This window comes from Vanessa cardui, chromosome W, assembly GCF_905220365.1.
Source record: "Vanessa cardui chromosome W, ilVanCard2.1, whole genome shotgun sequence".
NCBI lineage: Eukaryota > Metazoa > Arthropoda > Insecta > Lepidoptera > Nymphalidae > Vanessa > Vanessa cardui.
The window spans coordinates 9,828,031-9,842,952 of record NC_061153.1 but is presented as its reverse complement, the minus strand read 5'-3'; the positions used below and the strand labels follow the sequence as shown (position 1 = coordinate 9,842,952).

Here is a 14,922-nt window from a genome sequence, read left to right as displayed (position 1 = left end):
GTTAATAATTCTCAAATTTTATTCTAGTTGTTAGGGGAGATTCATTGTAAACATTTAATTGTATTATTTAACTTCAAGATTTTATTTTTATTATTTTTAATAATATAAAAGAAATGCGAAAATAACTCTGTCATATTGTACTCCAATGAAGGAAGTAGGTGGTGGTAGGGCATCGTGTAAGTAAATATGGGTATTATCCACTCATCAGATATTCTATCACAGTACTTATTAATGTTGTTCTGATTTCATGGGCGATTAAACGAGTATAACAAAAAATATAAATATATATAGTACTGGCACAAGGACCACATCTTAGCTCCCAAGATTAGGGATGCGTTTGCGATGTAAGGAATGGTTAATATTTCTTACAGCGCCATAGCTTTGACCACTTACCACTTTTGATGATGAATACGTTTTTACGAATAAGACCTGACGACCAGACTCTTAAATGCGAGCAAAAAAAAAATCAAAATCAAAATAAGCTTTATTCAAGTGGGCTTTTACAAGCACTTTTGAATCTTCATTTAAAAATTAAGTGAAGCTACCACCGGTTCGGAAAGTAGATTTTACCAAGAGGAACGGAAAATACAGTCATGTTAGTTAATACAATTGTTTACATTAATATATCCTGCGTGGAAGTCAGCAGGTAAAGGAGCGACAGACAATTACAAATTCAATATAAATCTATTCACGTTTGACACTCAAATAATTCTGAAAGTATATACTACATACTAATTATTATAAATATAAACTTAACTAAGAAAATATATAAGAGTAATGAGCACCCTTTGTCAATATCAAGTTTAATTTGAGACCTTAGCTCTCCAGTCTGTTGTAGTGACCAAAGAGCAGTTTCAATCAAAAGCCTTAATACCAGTAGTGAGAACAGGAGAATCATTACCGATAATTGTCACCAATGAATTTTCATTTGCTTGATTGTTAATAATAATTTACCTCGTACTCGGCTGTGTAAGGAAACCTCCAAACCTTCCCGTAGAAAGGATACCTTAACCCAGCGGGAGATTTGCAGGCTGTTAATTTATTTAATCGTCGCCATATTGAATTAAGACTATCCCCCAATTAGAGCCTGAAATAGTATAATAAAAAGAAATTACACTTTATATTTTACTATTAATTCATTAAAAACAGTTGTGAAAACATTGAGTAATGTTGTCAAAATCATCTTTTTTATTGATTCACACAAACTCTGAATCCAGAACTTTAATATATGCATCCATAACGTCATGTCTCCCTAGAAGAATATAAAATTAAAAAAAGCAATCTATTGGTTCAAAGGAGGCAATGAGTAAATTCCGTCTAAAAGTTTTTGAAAGTAGCAGATTTTATCAGGCGCTCAAGTTTTTAACATGTAAATATTCGTTTTACTACATTTTATCTTTTTATGAATATATTAATTGATTTCATACCAATAAATTAACTTAATATTACAATTGTAGCAGCACTTTATTAAGACGCCGTCGTTGAAACAAGATTAGTCCTGAAAAGGACTGTTTTTTATTATTACGTCATGTGCATTTGAAACAGGAAGCGGCACGCAAGATAGCTCTGATAAGAGCTGTTTTTGGATTCGTTTATCTTCATATCTCTTCAAGCATCTTCATCTTCAACACTTCAAGAACTTCACTTCACAACTCATGGCGAGTCGACACGGCGATCTTCGGTGCAGTCATCCTCTCTCCGCGCGGCGCTCGAACGAAATGGCTGACGCAACGTGCGGGGGCGATATTTATAACATCGCGGCAGCGGGTATGCGACCCAGCATGATGCGCGCGCAGGTCGGCGCGTGACGTCAGCGTGTGCAGCAAGACGGAACGACATCCTCCGTCTCTTTTATTTCTTATTATTTCTTTATACTGTTTTTTTATTGGCCAATTGATTTTGTAATTTCTGTATATATACCGGTGCAATTTTTCATTAAATCATTCCTTCGACCACTCATCAAGAGTATTATTCAAGAAGCCTCAACTCTACTCTAAACAATTAATTACAGTTAACTTATAACAATATTATATTATTTTACTATTTTACAACTATCCAATTATTAACTAAAATTATTAACTTATTAACTTAAATTTGAATAACTATTTATTTATGCATATACTTAGAATTATGTAAAAAAATTACATTACATTTAAATTGTTCTATGAATATTTTTATATCATACTTATTACCATAAATAAAACATCAATCAATAATCATGTAAAATAAGTGTGTATTAAAAGTACTTTATAAGGTAATTATTATTATTTCAATCTTTATTATTATTTACAGTTATTATAATTATATCATTTTAATTATTCATTATTATCAGAATCATTTTCTTCGGAACTACTATCTAAGTCTCTAGTAAAATGTAGCCACTGTATTTTGTCTACTGCAACTACCGCTTCATAGCGGCGATTATTTTTACGCGATAACGGAGTGTCCTCTATGACATACCTATCGTTAGGAAGAACTTTTATGATACGGTACGGACCTTGGTACTTCACAACCAATTTTTGCGACTGGCCAGCATGAGGTAACTGTCGCTCTACTCTAACTAGATCACCTTCGGAATATTGTTTTGGAGCTTTTCTATGGCTATCATATTTTTCTTTGTCCTTGCTTTAATAATAATTATAAATGTTTATTAACAGATAAATATCCATAGTGTTAGTTACAGGCTTAAAAAACTATGTTAGTAGATATAGTAGATATTTAGCATACATAAGGGGTCTAAAACAACGAGTAGTATACATGAAGTTCTCCCAATGCTTAACAAATGGACTATCCATTTTCAGCATCAATGCATTCAGGATACCATTAGGAACTCTGCGCATCCTAGCCATTATAGATGCTGCTGTCTTTCTAATGATAGCATAGAAATCATCCACACGGGCTTCAGCAAACATCAGTGAAGCACTGCAAAAGCGCGGCAACCCCAACAGTTTCCTGAATGCATCGTTATACTGTACGCGCAGCGCATTGAAGGCCCTCCGCGTATACTTTATCCACAGGCTACACGTGTATAAGTTTTGACAGTACGCTTTAAAAAGAGTAATTTTTACGTCATTCGTACTCTATGTCAGCATCGTCAGATAAATCCTCGGTGACTATGTGACCCAGGTATTTAAAACTCTTAACTCTTTGGAGTTGTGTTCCGTTTAGAGTTACAGAAGGGATATTATCTGATATACTATTTCGACCCTTAAAACTCAAGAGCTCACTTTTCTTTTCATTGTATACCAGCCGATGTGACACAGCATAGGACTCACACACAGTAAGTAATTTTCTAAGACCGCTAATTGAGGGACTCAGCGAAACCATGTCATCCGCGTAACTGAGGTTGTTTATAATTGTACCATCTATCGAACAACCTACACCTGTTTTGCTGAGCTCATCAATTAGGTCATTTATGTAAATATTAAACAGAACTGGCGAAGACAGGCCTCCCTGTCTCACACCACATTCCAATTTATAAGTTTCCGAGAACTCACTTGCCCATTTAACACGGTTAGTCTGTGAACTGTACCAAAATTTGAACATATTAACTACCTCAGATAGCACTTTCAGTCTTTTCAATTTAAGCCACAGTTTTTCAAAACATACAAGGTCAAAAGCCTTGGAGAGGTCGACAAAAGCCGCATATACAGTCTTCGTCTTTCTATCCGTATAATATTTAACGGTCTGCTTCAGCGCGAGAATAGCACTTTCTGTGGATCTTCTAAAACCGAATTGAGCATCGTTTAGCTTTACATATTTACCCAACAGACGGTCAAGCAAACCATCAAATACTTTACCTAATATAGTAGTTAAAGAGATAGGCCTGTAGTTACTTTTGTCCGCGATATCACCAGTTTTATTTTTAACAACAGGTATCACAACACTCGCCATAAGTTCCGTGGGTAAATACGTATGACGAATGCAAAACGTATACAGCATCGCTAGAATGCGATAGACATGAGGTCCAGCATATAAAAGGTGCTCGACGCCCAAGCCGTCATGACCCGGAGACCTCCCTTTTGCTAAACTTTTTACAGTTTCCTTAACGTCAAGGGCCGTAAAACTAACGGAACTCTCCGAGTCAGACACCCCGACATCAAGCATCTGCTCGTGAGAGCACCGAGTAGGCTGAACTCTAAAATAGTCTTTAAATACGTTAGCTATTTGATTTGCATCCGTCACTCCATCAACGCTCGCAGGGAGGCGCAGTCGTGGATTGAGTTTATTGGTTGCTTTCCAAAATTTAACAAAATTTCTCTTTTCATGATGTTCTGCTATGAGCTCCAACCTAATTTTTAATTTATTATTTTTATTTTTTATTTATTGCTTTGCTTTTCTATTATCTTTTCTCTTCTTGCTTCCTCCCTATTTCGTACCAATTCCTCCTCAGAAGATACATTAATAGTGTCATTTAAAACAGCGCTTAGTATCCCTTCGCTTCTACATTTAATGTTGAAACCAAAAAGTAACTCCGATGGTGTTTTTTGAGTTGTTTTATGTGTTGTAGTATTTAGTCCCAACTGAATGTCTAGAATATTCTCGTCCCACGACCTTTCGTCTTTGCCGTGATTTAAGGTGGAGAGAGCATTTAGAATGGTTCTGTTGAACCTCTCCACTTGACCATTGGCTCGCAGAGTTGCCACTGTATTAATGATATGTTTGATGCTAAATTTGTTAGTAAAGTCCTTAAAGACGCTGCATGTAAAGCTTGTACCTTTATCTGTGATTAGACGAGTAGAAACACCAAAATTACTGATATGATCTTTAAGAACCCTAATCGTAGTTGCAGACTTTGTGTCTTTAACGGGTCTTATTACGGGCAAATTTTGTAAATCCATCAATCAGAACTAAAAGGTAACAGTTGCCTTTCTTGTTTTTACAAAGGGGCCAAGATGATCCATATGAATCGTATGAAAAGGCACGCTGGGTTTATCTATGGGATGAAGCTCTCCTTCACGCTTTCCTCCTGGTGTCTTATGATGCAAGCATTCAAGGCAAGAGGAGACGTATTTTTTTTACAAACTTCCGCATCTTTGAAAACCAATAATATTTACGGATGCGTTGCAACGTTTTGTCGAAACCGCAATGACCAACATCGTCGTGGTTCATTTTAAGTATTTGCCAACGCACTTCTTTTGGCACAAACTACTTTATTTCCTCTCCTACGACTCTGTATACGCGGTTATTCTTTAATTTATAATTCTTATGAATGTCCAATATCTGTTCTGTGTCAGAAGTGGACAGAATTTCTTTTATCTTTTTTATCTCCTCATCACCAGATTGTACAGTTGCGATCCAATCTTCTTCAGACTTTTCAGTGATCATGACGTCGAGAAACATTGGGGTTTCTGTTTCAGCAATTCCAACTGGATTTCGGCTTAATGCGTCCACGTGAGCCATACGTGATCCCGGCCTGTATATATATATATATATACTGTATGTATATATATATATGTAGGCTGGAAAACCCCGTCGCAATTACCCTGGAGTAAGATACCAGCTAAACCTTCCTTACTGGCATCCGTATGAACTTGAGTTTCGGCTTTCGGATTATAAAGCGCTAGTAAAGGTCTGTCTACCAACATCTCTTTTATTTTATTGAATGCCTCATCTTGATTACCGGTCCAACACCATTTAACATCTTTTTTTAATAGATCAGTTAATGGAGCAGTCAATGACGCATAATTTCTAATAAATCTCCTAAAATATCCTGACAGCCCCAAAAACTGTCTCAAGTCATGCTGATTTCCAGGTTTAGGGAAATTAGCTACAGCCTCAATTTTACGCAGCCCTGGCCGAATTCCATCGGATTTTACTTCATAACCAAGGAAATCGATGGTCTCAAGGAAGAAATGGCATTTACTTAGTTTTAAGGTTAGACCACCCTTTTTAAGTAACACCAAAACCTCTTCTAATCGCTTAAGGCCTTCTTCTATGTCTTTAGAAGGAATGAGAATATTGTCCATATAGACGATAGCGTACTTGATTTTTGCCTCGAGAAATTTAGAATTTTATTTATGGTACGTTGAAAAACCGAGGGTGCGTTTACCAAGCCAAAGGGCATCCGATTGTACTCATACTGGAAGTCGGGCGTCACAAAAGCCGTTTTGTGTCGTGACTCTTCCGCTATCGATATTTGATAGTAACCCGAAGCCAGGTCTAGGGATGTGAAAACCTTGTTGCCGGCTAATTGATCGAGTTGATCCTCGATACGAGGGAGTGGGTACTGTTCTTTTTTAGTTTTCCGATTAAACGCTCGGTAATCGCTCGGTAAACGCATAGACGCTTATCACCAGTTTTCTTTTGGACTAGTAAAATCGGACTAGCATATGGTGAGTTTGATTCCCTAATAATGCCATGATCGACCATTTCCTGAATCATATTTCTAACTAAAGTAAGATCAGCATAGGACATTCGATAAGGTCGATAGACGACTGGCTCTGCATCATCAAGTTCGATCGTCATTTCCGTCAAGTTTGTGAAACCTAAATCATGAAGTCCAGTTGAGAAACAATTGCCATATTTTTGTATTAATTCTTGTAACTTTTGTTGTTCGTCCTTATTTAATTTATCACTACAGTTTAAATTTTCGGTTTTCTGAATTTCTGAAAATGTACACGAATCTAATACGTTGTTTGATAATTTCGACTCTTTAGGAGGCACACGTGACAAAAGTGAACCCTTTTTTATCGTGAAAGTATCTGTAGAAACGTTGTATATTAATAGGGCGCCTTGACCATTCCTAACCTTAATATTTTCTCCTTCCAGGTGAATTCATATTCACCTGGAAGGAGAAAATATTCTTTACCTTCGGGACCCCTGATAGATCCATTCACGAAAACTTGACTACAAAGACTTGGTTCAGCTGTGATCTGAACAGCACATAACGTATTGGGAAATATTTCCGTATCTTTACTTGCCAAATTTCATACAAATTCTGCCACATGTGTATTCCACCAACCCGCATTGGAACAGGCGTGGTGGAATATGTTCCAAAACCTTCTCCTTAAAGGGAGAGGAGGCCTTTAGCCCAGCAGTGGGAATTTACAGGCTGTTACTTTACTTTACTTTTTACCCAACCGTATATTTCAGAACACTCTTCCACTTTTGTAAGCCACGTTAAAATTGTTTGCTCTTTAGACATAGGGTCGAACTCAGGGATAATGTTAGTATTAAAAGTTAACTTTGACTTTTTAAATAAAACTATTTATAACGGATGAATCGCGTATATTAATTATTTTTAAACATCCCGACGTTTCGAGCACTTTGCAGTGTTCGTGGTCACGGGCAGACTAAGATGACATTTGTCTATTTGAAGAACAAAGGAAATATTATTAACAACTACCGCCAACGATTTCTCAATTGATATCTTGAGTAACGTTCCGGTTGCACGCAGAAGGCACTAACTGTATCTTTAGGTCTTGCAGTCTGTTGGATTTGGGATTTTAAATTTTTAATAAGTGGATCCCAGGTGTTAGAAAGTCTCCAACCATCTTCTCTATTGAAGTTCGGATGTTTTTGAATTTCAATAGCCTCGCGTATCATTCTAGGAATGAATCTGTGTTCTCTAGCGAGGATCTGTGGTTTATCAAATCGGATAAAATGGTTAGGTTTATCCAGAGCATGTTCACAGACTGCAGACTTAGAAGAACGCCTATTTTTGACATCTCCTATATGTTCCTTGACCCTGGTACCGATACTTCTCTTTGTTTGGCCTATGTAAGATAAACCACACTCACATTCGAGTTTATATACTCCTGCAGTTTGTAAAGGAATATTACTCTTGATAGGTCTCAAGAACTGGCTCACTTTCTTATGAGGCTTGTAAACGGTTTTAATTGAAGCTCGCTTCAAGATGTTGCCAATCCTGTCTGTAACTCCCTTCACATATGGTAGAAATGCAGGTTGTCGCTCAACTGTGGGTGGCTTGATACGGCTTCTGCGATGCTGGCGAGGCACGGGCAGCTTGTTTTGGTGGAGTGCAAGCTTGACCTGACGTAGCTCGTCCTCTAGGTGTTCAGCATCGCAGAGATGGTGGGCTCTCTGAAACAAAGATTTGCCAACGGTAGCTAACTGGCTAGGGTGGTGGTGCGAGTCACCATTGAGGTATTTGTTGGTGTGTGTGGGTTTCCTATAAACTGTGTGACTTAATGTATTGTCAGGATTCCACCCACAGTTGAGCGACAACCTGCATTTCTACCATATGTGAAGGGAGTTACAGACAGGATTGGCAACATCTTGAAGCGAGCTTCAATTAAAACCGTTTACAAGCCTCATAAGAAAGTGAGCCAGTTCTTGAGACCTATCAAGAGTAATATTCCTTTACAAACTGCAGGAGTATATAAACTCGAATGTGAGTGTGGTTTATCTTACATAGGCCAAACAAAGAGAAGTATCGGTACCAGGGTCAAGGAACATATAGGAGATGTCAAAAATAGGCGTTCTTCTAAGTCTGCAGTCTGTGAACATGCTCTGGATAAACCTAACCATTTTATCCGATTTGATAAACCACAGATCCTCGCTAGAGAACACAGATTCATTCCTAGAATGATACGCGAGGCTATTGAAATTCAAAAACATCCGAACTTCAATAGAGAAGATGGTTGGAGACTTTCTAACACCTGGGATCCACTTATTAAAAATTTAAAATCCCAAATCCAACAGACTGCAAGACCTAAAGATACAGTTAGTGCCTTCTGCGTGCAACCGGAACGTTACTCAAGATATCAATTGAGAAATCGTTGGCGGTAGTTGTTAATAATATTTCCTTTGTTCTTCAAATAGACAAATGTCATCTTAGTCTGCCCGTGACCACGAACACTGCAAAGTGCTCGAAACGTCGGGATGTTTAAAAATAATTAATATACGCGATTCATCCGTTATAAATAGTTTTATTTAAATGTGTAATCATCGCGAAAATTTAAGACAACATTAAATTTGACTTATCTGAACTCTTGACTGACTGCAATATTGACAAAAATTTATCTATTATATTATCCTCATTAGAACTATCTCTACGTCGGCGTCGCCTAGAGGTACATGGTTGCTCACCTGGATCACTCGTACTTCTATTCCTCTTACTTCCGGCTCTGAATGTGGAATTTACATCATCATCATGCGCTCTTCCGATTCTAGTCCTGCTTCTTTCTCGCATAACACGTCTCGAAGAACCGGCACCAGGCGATCGATCCCTCCTTTAGGAGGCACACGTGACAAAAGTGAACCCTTTTTTATCGTGAAAGTATTTTTTTCTTTTTTTTTATGGAATAGGTGGCAAACGAGAAGGCTCACCTGATGGAAAGTGACTACCACCGCCCATGGACATCTGCAACACCAGGGGGCTTGCAGGTGCATTGCCGGCCTTTGAGAAAGGAGTAGGCTCTTTTCTTGAAGGTTCCCATGTAGTATCGGTTCGGAAAAACCGCCGGCGAAAGCTGGTTCCACAGAGTGGTTGTGCGAGGCAGAAAATGTCTAAGAAATCGCGCTGTTGTGGATTTTCGGACATCAAGATGGTGCGGGTGAAACTTAGAATTTTGACGAGATGTCCGAAGGTGAAATTCAGCAGCCGGGATTAATCCGAACAATTCCTCGGAACATTCCCCGTGAAAAATTCGGTAGAAGATGCAGAGTGATCCAACATCTCTACGCAAAGCCAAAGGATCAAGGAGATCGGAAAGGGCTTGATCGTCGATAACTCGAGCCGCTCTACGTTGGATGCGGTCAAATGGAAGGAGCTGGTACTGGGGAGCACCCGCCCAGAGGTGAGAGCAGTACTCCACGTGAGGCCGAATTTGCGCCTTGTAAAGTTTTAGGCGATGGGCCGACGTGAAATACTGTCTCGCCTTGCTGAGCACACCGAGCTTCTTTGAAGCCAATTTGGCTTTGCCTTCTAATTGACCGCGGAACTGAACGAGGCTCGAAATATCAACGCCAAGTATTCCGATATTACCCGTAGCGGCTATCGGGATGTTCTCAAATCGTGGAGATACGACAAATGGTGTTTTTTTAGCGGTTAACGCGCAAACTTGCGTCTTTTTGGGGTTGAAATGGACTAAGTTTAGCCGGCCCCAGTTCGAGACTTCGTTTAACGAAGACTCGATTTCAGACACAAGTTTGTTCCGGTTTCCCGAGAAATATTAGCGCGGCCGGTGTATAAGGTGTCAACGGTACTGTCGTCTGCATAGCAATGAATGTTCCCGATTTGCAACAAATCATTGATATGCAGAAGAAACAGAGTGGGTGATAGAACGCAGTCTTGTGGAACACCAGCATTGACGAATTTTAAGTCAGAGCATGCACCGTCGACAACGACCTTGATGCTCCGATCTGCCAAAAAGCTGGTAATCCAATTGCATAATTTCCCGGGAAGCCCATAGGAAGGAAGCTTCGAAAGAAGCGCTTTGTGCCATACACGATCGAAGGCCTTCTCCTCTAGGTACCGCAGGAGCTGGCAGTTAATAAGGGACTCCATTATCTTGGAGAGCAAGGAGGTGATGGCTATAGGCCTATAATTGGACGGATCTGAGCGGTTGCCTTTTTTAGGGATCGGATGCACCAAAGCAGTCTTCCAGGAGTGCGGGACGACGCCTAATGCGTAGGATTGCCGGAAAAGACGCGTTAAGACCGGTGCCAACTCGGGAGCATATGTCCGTAGCACGATTGGAGGGATGCCATCGGGTCCACTCGACTTGTGAATGTCCAAGGAAAGAAGTGCTTTCCGAACTGCACTTTGCCGAAATTTAACCTCCGGCATCGTCGTATCACATCGCGGGATTGATAGTGGTGACTTTCCTTGGTCATCCAGAGTCGAGTTCGACGCGAAGAGAGACCCTAAAAGATCGGCCTTCTCCTTCGCGGTATGGGCCAATGTCTCACCGTCCCTGTGCAAAGATGGAAAAGAAGGCTGACAGAAATTCCCTAGGACAGCCTTAGCGAGAGACCAGAACGCACGTGTTTCTGATGGGAAGCGCACCAGTCTCTCGCCAATTCTGCCAATGTACTTCGACTTCGCCTCAGCTATCACGTTTTTGAAGGACCTGGAGGCAGAGTTATATTCCTTTCTGAATGTGCTGGTGTTTGTATCACGAGACGCCGATGCGTTAGCCCAGTCTTGGTAGCGTTCCCATTTTCGGCGTGAAGCCGTCTTACAGAGGCGACCAAACCAGGGCTGGGACTTGCCACCAATGGGCACCGCAGAATATGGAATGAAAAGTTCCATACCCTGAAGCACCACATCGGCGACAGAGTCAGCAACAACGCTCGGATCATCCATCGAGAAACAAACTCGCCCCCATGGGTAAGATGCAAAGAAGGACCGCATCCCATCCCAATCTGCTGACTTGTAGTGCCACACGCGACGACAGCCCGCGAAACGAGGTCGTGAGTGAGTATCGTGTAACTGGCACTGTACTCCGGACGAGACAGTGGTCCGACGAGCCCAGAGGGGGATCGACGACAATGTTATAGCCGTCCGGATGCGAAGTCAGCAGAAGGTCCAACAGGGAAGGTGTACGATCCTCCACGTCCGGTATTCGCGTTGGCGAGGTGACCAGTTGTGTCAAATCATAAGCCAAAGCGAAGTCGAGAACAGATCTACCCGCATGATCAGTGGTGCGTGATCCAAGCCACTCTGTATGATGAGCATTGAAATCGCCCAGAATAATGATCTCTGCGGATGGAGTCTGCTGCAGCACGGAATCTGTAGCCAATTGGACGTGCTCAACCAGTCGGTCGGTTTCGGCATTACCGCTATGGGGCCTATAAAGGCACGCGTAGATTCGCGGATGGTCGTCGCAGTCTACGCGCAGCCAGATAATTGATAGGTCCTGCCCTTCAAGGCTGCCGAGGCGTCGAGAGCAGATATCATCTCTGACGTAAACGCACACCCCAGCTCGTGGCACAAAAGTATGCTCCAATTTGTACCCGGGGTAAGAGAGAAAAGACGTATCGGCAGGAGAAGATATCTGGGTCTCGGTAAGAAAGAGCAAGGCCGGCTTCGCCGTCTCAAGGTGAAAGTGAACGGCATTCAAGTTGGAGTTGAGTCCCCTTATGTTGCAGAAGTCCACAGCGAGTGTGGTAGGGGTTGCCTTATGATGCCTGCTCCGCTTGCCCCGAACAGTGGCGAGCGCAAAATTGCCCCCCCCCAGAATTCGGAGGGCAGCCTGGGCATCCCTGCTCAGGCGGTGTACGTCCTGAGCATGGATGCCCAGAGAGGGATTCTCCATCGCAGTCGCTGATGGTACCCTCCTGGGGTAATGTCACCAAATTCTGCACAACCATGTTTTGGGGGGAGAGGGATCGGGCCTCCGGAACTCTCACTTACCGGACGAAACGCGGTAGCATAGCTACCACTTCACGCCGATTTTAAGTGAGAGAGTGGTACTTCCCCGGGCGTGCCGGCCCATTCGACTGCAACCGAGAGGTATGCAGTGTGGCACTACCACTTGAAAGTATCTGTAGAAACGTTGTATATTAATAGGGCGCCTTGACCATTCCTAACCTTAATATTTTCTCCTTCCAGGTGAATATGAATTCACCTGGAAGGAGAAAATATTCTTTACCTTCGGGACCCCTGATACATCCATTCACGAAAACTTGACTACAAAGACTTGGTTCAGCTGTGATCTGAACAGCACATAACGTATTGAGAAATATTTCCGTATCTTTACTTGCCACTAAACGCGTCTTAACAGTGGGGGTCTGTTGAAATATAATTTCAGTAGGAGTTTTTGTAATAATAATATCCGCTTGCTCGGTAACAGAATGACCTAGTAAGGTTGATTGGGTTATTACGTAATCATCGACAATATACATATTTATGACTTTTTTGATATTTTGTACTTCAACGGTGACAATCGTCATACCTACTGGTGCGATAAGGTTAGCACCAATACCCTTGAGTACAGACAAATCATCTGGTACAACTATTTCCAAATTAAGCTCCTTAGCTTTAGTAAGCCTTATAAGGGAGCATTGACTTCCTAAATCTAAATGACAATCAACAAAGTTATTGTTTATTTTAATAGTAATTATATATTTGGCAGTTGGATCATCTGTATGACTTTATTGAGCTACGCGTTTTTCAGTTTTATCGTGGGTAGGATTAGAGTCTTTCTCACGATCTTTGTTAAATTTATTTTTAAAACAATGAATGGACTGGTGGCTTAATTTATCGCAAGTAGAACATTTTGCAGGAGGTTTGTTACATCTAAAATTTGGGTGGCCTACTTCATCACAATTGTAGCAAACCATTTTTGTATCAGATTTTGAACCACCTGATCTAGAAGTTGATTTTTCATTTCTGGCATTTCTACGCTTATTCCGAAATTTAGAATACGATTCATGGTTTTCGCGGCTTGGTCCGACTTTAACAGTCCTAAAATATTTTAAGACCTTTTCCGGTTCTGAGAACTGCGCAGCTTGCGCACCGACTTTTACGGCCCTGTCGTCTACCCCGTACAGTAGACAATCTACAGCCTGGCGTCCATATACGTAGTAAGGTCCAAAAGTTTCCGGCCTACCCGCTTTGGATTCATCAATGATATTAAACTAGCTTGACACTTTTGTGTTCTACCCACAATTTAAAATATTCTTCTATTTCATTTATTGTCAAAGTTATAACCTTTTGAAATCAGAAAGTCAGCAAAAAATTCGAAATGGATAAGATTGAGTATCGAGCCGTGATCAAATTTTTGACAATAGAGGGGAGGACGCCGTCTGAAATCAAACAACGTTTGGATGCTGTATATGGACAATCCTCTCCTTCATATTCCACCGTAAAAGAATGGGCGAAACAATTTCGTTTAGGAAGACAATCAATTGAAGATGAACCCCGCCCAGGACGTCCGTCTAAGGCCATTACGGACGAAAACATTCAGTTTGTCGAAGAGAAAGTACTGGAGGACAGGCGGCTAAAGACAAAAGAATTAGCAGCTATGACGGGTCTTTCGAAAACAACTGTGCTCAGAATCCTCCATGAGCATTTGGGCATGAATAAGGTCAGTGCAAGATGGGTCCCAAAACTTCTTTCTGCTATTCAGAAGCAAGAACGTGTGAAGTGCTGTACTCAATTTTTATCTCTTTGTGAAGGCCGACAAAAAGAAGTTTTGGATTCAATTGTAACAGGAGACGAAACTATGGTTCTTTACTATGATCCTTTGTCTAAAAGAGAATCGATGGAGTGGCGTCGTCCAAGCTCACCACGGCCCAAGAAAGCCAAGGTGTCTCAGTCACAAAAAAAGATCATGGCCACAATATTTTGGGATTCCCAGGGAATATTACTAGCGGATTTTAAAGAGCGTAACACAACTATAACAGGCGAGTACTACGCTTCCTTACTACATCAATTGCGAGATGCTATTAAAGAAAAGCGTCGAGGAAAATTGTCTCGAGGAGTGTTGCTGCTTCATGACAATGCGCCGGTCCACACAGCGGGTGTTTCCAAGACTGCCATCAAAGAATGCGGGTTCACTGAGCTCGACCATCCACCATATAGCCCTGACTTGGCCCCAAGCGATTATTATTTATTTTCAAAACTGAAATCTGACTTGCGTGGAAAAAGGTTTAACACGGATGAAGAGGTGAAGTCCGCGGTTTTGGCACATTTTGAAGATAAAACTGCAGGCTATTTTTTTAAAGGAATTGAAATGTTAGTAAAGCGATGCGAAAAGTGTATTCAAATAAAAGGGGACTATATTGAAAAATGATAAACGTTGTTTGAGATTTATCCTTCATTTTATAGTTCAGGCCGGAAACTTTTGGACCTTTCTACGTATCTTACATCTATTTAATAAATAAATTTTAGCGTAATAATATTGCTCAAGAGACTCTCCATATTTTACGCGCTTAGCCAGCATTTCAGTTAAGAGTTCAGCGTAGTCTTCACGAACGGGAAATGATTCAATTAGTTTATTTTTCCAC

The 14,922-nt window shown here is 40.8% G+C and overlaps 1 protein-coding gene across 1 annotated transcript; it reads left to right on the top strand.

The window, feature by feature from the left end:
• The first annotated feature begins 13,658 nt into the window (after window positions 1-13,658).
• LOC124542577 (histone-lysine N-methyltransferase SETMAR-like) lies at window positions 13,659-14,708 on the top strand. Its single transcript, XM_047120513.1, has one exon. It carries the CDS (start codon window positions 13,659-13,661, stop codon window positions 14,706-14,708), a length of 1,050 nt encoding a protein of 349 aa, XP_046976469.1.
• Window positions 14,709-14,922: the final 214 nt, after the last annotated feature.